The following is a 7292-nucleotide window of genomic DNA, read 5'->3' on the forward strand; positions in this document are numbered from 1 at the left end:
AAACAAATATTTCTTGAACTAGCATTCAAAGTTCGTGTATTGTTGACTTACTCTTCAGTGCAAGCGCGAGATTTTTTATTAATATAAACTACATAAGTTTGTTGACAAATTATGCGCATCAGGGGTATGCCACTGGTTCAAAGGTTTGGCTGAGGGTACGAAAAGTAAAAAGTTTTAGAACCACTGGAGTAATGCCATGTTTTTACCTGTTACAATACTCAGTGTCGAAAGCTAACCAAACAAAAGGGGTGAAACAAATTAGTCATATTGTGTAAAAATACATAAGAGACTCTATCAGTAATCAGTGAGATTAAGTGCGGTAATAATGAGATTTTTGTGTGATTCACGTTATTAGAGACAATGAAACTCAGAAACATAGATCCACAAGAAACTTGGTACATAAACAGATGAGGAAAACGTGTTTAAAAAGTCTGTGGTATACGGAGCCCCCATTTGTAATTCTAGAGTTGATACGTTGAAGAATCATTCTGGCCCTTACCTCCTTTGGTGCTTGAACTGCAACGAAGTCGCTGTATATCTTCCGTGCTTTGGATGGCAGTTTGTTGGACCTTGTCTTTTTGAACTCTTCACAAGCCAACCAAAACTCAATATTTTCTTCGCTGAATTCTCTAGACAAAAAGGCCTTGAAGAGCGAGGAACCATCTGCAAAATTAAAACTGATGTTTAGGTTACTTCAAAACAACACATAATAGAAGACAGGTAGAAAAAAAGGATGTATATATATATACACTGAAGTGGCAAAAGAAGCCCTGGTTTCCAAAAACAATGGGATTATAAGTTTATTCAATTAAAATTTATTTATTTTTTTACGATTCTGCGTTCTTTGCAAGTTTCAAAGGTGAAGTAACAAACAAAAACATAGATAAGTTATTAATCAATACTACGATCCGGACTAAAATACATTGATTTTTATACAGTGCTACTCAAACTCGAGTTTCACAGCATTTATATATATATATAAATTTAAAAATATTCGTTGTTCACTGGAATGTAAAAAAAAAAGACTTTTTAAACGTGTACTTATTATTAAGCAAAAGGCTGCACAATAAACTGTCTGTGCTGTGCCCATCTTAGGGCTCGAATCCAGAATCTTTCCTCTAATTTTTACGAGGAAGCAATTTCTTTATATCGTTATTATATGATATTGAAATGATATTCAGCTGTACTTAGCATAGAGACACATGCATGTATATATATTAAATATACTTACTGTTTCTAAAATCTCTTGCTGAAATCACAAGTAAAGGGCTACCTGAATATTACTATGATGAATATTTTCACAAGTGAGGTTTAACTTGTTGTTGTAGAAGTATGAAGATAGCGGAAGTTAAATAGCAAAATTTAATATAACTATCGAAAGTTATTTATAAGGTGATGTTGATGACAATAAAATGTGTACTAAATAAATAAATATTAACCTGATACAAATGTCATTTGTAAAAGTGCAAAAAGACTGACTAACAGATAACACACTACTGTATAATGGTGTGAGTTGTTAAAACAGGTGACCCCTCCAGGCGGCCATGAATCACGAGAAAAATTATACACTTTATAGGCTATAACACAGCGTAACACGTGAACTTAAAAAGCAAGAAATAAAAATATTTGTTACTCTTAATTTTGGTTTTATTTACTCTTGAAACAAATAACCTTGAATCTGTTTTATTAATTTATTTATTTGGACTTTTTTGAAGACCAATTAAGTAATAATCATATGAGAGAACAGACTGCTTACATTTGCTTGCCATCAGTTCGTTGAAAGATTCCGCCCACTTTCCTGCTTCCTCAGGCGAAGGTCTTATTGTTGCCTGAATAGAACTGTCAGTATGTCTCCGACGCAAAAAACCGAGTCTCAGTTTCATGTCTTGTGCTCTGGGACGAAGAAGTACAGAAAATATGCAGATTATTCAGTTAAATAAATAAATCAAAATAAAAACAAAATTTCAAACTGACACGAAAAAAAGTAGGGTTCATATGAAGAAGACATGAAAATTTAGTTCAGCGTATAAAACAAAATTCCAACAGTTAAAAAACTGAATGGGGAGAAGCTAGTATGAAAATATTAATAAAAAAATAGTTCCATAAATTAAAATTGTACTGGGTGTTGAAAAAACCATGTACAAACAATTTAGGAGGAAAATTAATCAGGAATTTTTCAAAAACACCCATTTGATATTAAAAATGATTACTTCGGGACAGCCATTCTAACGCTATTGTATAAAATAAACAAACAAGGCTTATTTGAGCCACACAGCTGACTCATCAGTGATTATACTGGGCTAATACAGTTGAATTAAGCCAAGGCGAACAACCAAAAGTAGTGATTTTTTTGCTTGTAATTAAGCACAAAGCTACACAATGGGCTATCTGTGCTCTGTCCACCACGGGTATCGAAACCCGTATTCTAGCTTTGTAAGTCCGCAGATATACCTCTGTGCCACTGGGGGGGGGGGCGTAAAAGATGATTTTTACAGTTTGTAGACTACATATTAACGAGTTACCGATGTGCCTATATTCGTTTATCTTTTTTAGTTCATGGTTTGAGCGTGTCCTAACTTGTTGGTTAGTGTGATTGGCTGCGGAATCAGTAAGTCAAAGGTTCGAGCCTTGATATATTGCTGAACATGCTCCGTACAATCAGCTGTGTAGGTGTTATAACTGAGATAATCAATCCTACTATTCAGTTAAAATAGATATGTACAAACGTCGAGTTCTACAGACTGGTTTCATTCCCTCTGGTCAGCGCTTCTAAAGTAGGGATCGTTATGCCTGAACCTAGGGGTATCTGAACTGCTCGTTTGACCAATGTTTCGCTTAAAGGTGCTGTTTAGCTGTAAAATGCAAACTTTTGAGTGGTTTGTTTGGTTGGTTGGTTGTTATCAAACATAATGAGCTATCTGTACTCTGTCCACCACGTGTATCAAAACGCGATTTTTAGCGTCGTAAGCCGGTTTGTATTTTGTAATAAGAAAATATATCACTACTCTTAGTTGAACTATCTTTCGTTATCACCATTTTAATTCCACGCTCAGTCAATGCAAACCTCTTAAAAACATAACATATTGATTACATTAGCATAAAACAAGCGATTAAATGGTTACTGAATGTTGCAATTTTGAAACGGACACATCAAAGTTCTTGGTTTGAATTTAGCTTTTTTCTTCTTCTCAAATTTGCATGAAAGCAATGTTAAAATTTTTTGATTTGATCATAATACGTGAATATAAAACAAATCAGTTATGCAACGCAATTAGCACACATACACACACAAATTCTGTACGATTCATAAGGAATGCTTTCAGTACTTCGGACACATTTAAGATACAAAACTCAGAGGTGTTGTTATTAATTGCTTGCTTTCATTGTATTTTTATTCATAAAACTGTAGATGTATAAACAATACTTTGTAAGTGAATTTAAGAAGCACTCCAGTTTTTCGAGTTTTAACTTCATATTTTAAAAAGTTTGCTCCAGATCTGAAAATAATACACTTACAGGGACTTCCGGTGTTTTTTTCTGTCTTCCCCTTCTTCGAGTTCACAAGTCATGGCAGAACTAGAATCAGCAGATTTAGCTTCAGTAACATGCTAAAATAGAAGAAAAATATACACACACACATATATATATATATGAGCTTAGAAACTTTAAAATATATATATATACGTATATAGAACAAAATTTTCAGAATATAAAGATTGGTTGATCAAATAGAGAAAACAGGACAATGAAGCTTAAATTAAAGAATGGACTGCGCGTGACCTACTGGCTAACGGGCCCGAACTGTGAATCCGGTGCTCATTGTTCAGTATCTTTTTTCGTAAATATGCGCTTCGCGCCTTGGGGTAGTGGCTACTCTATAAAAAATAGAGTTAAATATTACTATTTGGTCAATTTGTTTCTTTGTTATGGATTTCGCGCAAAGCTACACGAGGGCTATCTGCGCTAGCCGTCCTTAATTTAGTAGTGTAAGACTAGAGGGAAGGCAGCTAGTCATCACCACCCACCGCCAACTCTTGGGCTACTCTTTTACCAACGAAAAGTGGGATTGACCATCACATTATAACGCCCCCACGGCTGAAAGGGCGAGCATGTTTGGTGGGACGGGGATTCGAACCCGCGACCCGCAGAATGCGAGTCGAGCGCCCTAACCACCTGGCCATGCCGGGCCTATTTGGTCAAATAAGAGTTAGTAGTGGGTGGTGTTACTTAACTGTCTTCCCTATGGTTTATCAGCTCAAAATTAAGAACTGTTATGCGCAGATAGCCCTTGTGTAGCTACGTGTTAAAATTCTATAACAAACAAACAGAGGATCTGCATAATGTGTCTGCATGCATAAAAAGTCAAGTCGTGTTTAGAAACAACTCTCTCAGATACTACGCTGTTTTACCAGTAGTTCTGAAACGGTTATTATTTAATTACAATTTATTCAATATTCAAAGCTTTTATTAGTTTGTTTCTGAATAAACAGACAAGTTTTAAAGCTGTAAATAATCCATTTCCCATGTTCTACCAAACAACAAGGCATAGCATCAACAAAGTAGTCTAGGTTGTTGATATGTTAATGAGGTTAAGCGACAGGTAGACAACCTATGAAACAACGTGGATCTTATTTGCTTTTTTTTTTACTGTAACCATAACCAAACTTCAACGTTTGCTATCTACTCCCAGGGAAAGAGTTCAAGTACTCTTAAACCACATAAAGATTTATTCCCAATTTTTGTAAAGGTCTCTCCAGCCCATTAGCTACGCTTCCTCAGAAGACTGGCTCTAATTAGAATCGCTCAAGACAAAAACCAACTCGAAGCAGATCGCTCCAGTCTGATTATAAGTGGTACTACATGATCACGAAACGCCGGAACGTACGGGGAAAATGACGTCATCAATATATCATGGGTTCTATTAGGGACAGTGTTGGCATGACAACAACATATAAAGTTTGAAAGTTGCAAGCCCAGAAACTGATTGGTTGCGATGAGACTTAATTCGTAGAATTACAAAAGTAAGTTTATATTTGTAGAAAATAAAAGAAACATACAAACTGGTGAATCAAATATACAGATAAGGTGGAGAAAACTGTTTTATGCGCTCATTCTCAGTTTTCTTTCACACTTTTAATATTTACAACAGTAAAAACAAAATTCAAATATCAAGTAATTTTAGAAGGTTTTTTTTTTCTGATGTAACCAATTTTAAATTAACCTTTATTGTCATATAATCTTATTTTTCATCTTAAATATTCTTTATTAGTTTCTTAAAATAAACTGCACACAAACTAAGCTCTAAATGATCATAAAAGGTACAATTTATTCTGTGATAATAAGAAGATTGGAATAACACTTTGTTTGTTTGTTTGTTTTTAATTATGCACAAAGCTACACAAGGGCTATCTGTGCTCTGCCCACCACGGGTATCGAAACCCGGTTTTTAGCGTTGTAAGTCCGCAGACATACCGCTGTGGCACTTGTGGAATAACACAGCAGCCGCCGAAGAAAAAAAAGTACCTGTCCACATGTCTTGCAAAAACATGTCTTGGGACAGTTTTAAAAACTTATTTGTTTCATTTAACCTTCTTTAATTCCTTCCTTATCGGGTATTTATCTTGGTAAGAAATGTAATACATTAAGTTTTCTTTCTTCCTTTCTGGTTTTTCGCGCAAATTTACAGAAAGGGCTATCTGCGCATAGCCGTCACTAATTTTAAAGTGCGCTCGAAGCGAACTCCGTTTATCTGACCGAATAATGGAATTTTACCGTCATTCTTATAGCACGCCCACGGCTCTTAAGTGCAACGGAAAACGAAACAAGAACCTTCTGAGCAAAAGTCCGGACACACAGCCACTCCCGGCCCCTTCCATAGAATATAGCTACTCTTGAAAGGCTTAAGGAATCAAAATCAAGGATTTCGTGCAATGTAATTTATATACATAATAAAACACAAACTAACCATAACAAACTATTACGCTAATTACAATTGTCTATTTATTTGTGTTAGTGAGGATATTCTATTTCACGTTGCTTATGAACAAGTACACGAGCAAAACGTCTGACTATAAAGTTAACCTTTTTAATATCATAGAGCGCTCTGTAATGTTACCTTTTGTCCAAAAATCAGCATAATAAACACCGTATTATCCTCTTACTACAAAACCAGTACAGTAAATACTGTTCGCAATACGCCAGATTATCCTCCGATCACAAAACCAACATAACATATACGTTCGCACTACATCATATTATCCTCCGACCACAAAACCAACATAACATATACGTTCGCAATACGCCATATTATCCTCCGACCACAAAACCAACATAACATATACGTTCGCAATACGCCATATCCGACCACAAAACCAACATAACATATACGTTCGCACTACGTCATATTATCCTCCGACCACAAAACCAACATAACATATACGTTCGCAATACGCCATATTATCCTCCGATCACAAAACCAACATAACATATACGTTCGCACTACATCATATTATCCTCCGACCACAAAACCAACATAACATATACGTTCGCACTATGTCATATTATCCTCCGACCACAAAACCAACATAACATATACGTTCGCAATACGCCATATTATCCTCCGACCACAAAACCAACATCATAAATATTGTTCGTACTACGTCATATTATCCTCCGACCACAAAACAAGTACAGTAAATACGTTCGCAATACGCCATATTATCCTCCGACCACAAAACCAACATCATAAATATTGTTCGTACTACGTCATATCATCTTCTGACCACAAAACTAACATAATAAATAATGTTTGCATTACATCATATTACCCTCCGATCACAAAGTCATTAATGCAAGTAGTGATTACACTATGTATTTATATCAGCTGACTCAATTTCAGGACCAGACCTACGTAATGTTGCCCTCTGACTACCAAACCTGCAAATACTGTTAACACTGCGTAATGTTACTTTCTTACCACAAAGTCAGCACGACTTAATGTTATCCACTTAAGTAACATGCATCACCTTCGAAAAACAACACCATCTATGTTTGTAATGTTGCCCTCTGACTACCAAACCTGCAAATACTGTTAACACTGTGTAATGTTACTTTCTTACCACAAAGTCAGCACGACTTAATGTTATCCACTTAAGTAACATGCATCACCTTCGAAAAACAACACCATCTATGTTTGTAATGTTACCCTCTAATTTCATCTTCTGACAACAAGATCATCTTTGTTAATACTGTTAACACTGTGTAATGTTACTTTCTTACCACAAAGTCAGCAC

The 7292-nt window shown here is 35.5% G+C and overlaps 1 protein-coding gene across 2 annotated transcripts in view; it reads right to left on the minus strand.

The window, feature by feature from the left end:
* The window catches only part of LOC106465509 (regulator of G-protein signaling 3-like), a 77658-nt gene that overhangs the window by 5565 nt on the left and 64801 nt on the right, over positions 1–7292 (minus strand). For both annotated transcript variants that reach the window (XM_013925736.2, XM_022393420.1), the window contains 3 exons: positions 3517–3608; positions 1757–1893; positions 500–663 (listed from right to left, as the gene is read on the minus strand). In XM_013925736.2, the coding sequence (XP_013781190.1) occupies positions 500–663; positions 1757–1893; positions 3517–3608 (393 nt within the window). The remainder of the gene's footprint in view (positions 1–499; positions 664–1756; positions 1894–3516; positions 3609–7292) is intronic.

This window comes from Limulus polyphemus, unplaced genomic scaffold (genome assembly GCF_000517525.1).
Source record: "Limulus polyphemus unplaced genomic scaffold, Limulus_polyphemus-2.1.2 Scaffold1966, whole genome shotgun sequence".
Lineage (NCBI taxonomy): Eukaryota > Metazoa > Arthropoda > Merostomata > Xiphosura > Limulidae > Limulus > Limulus polyphemus.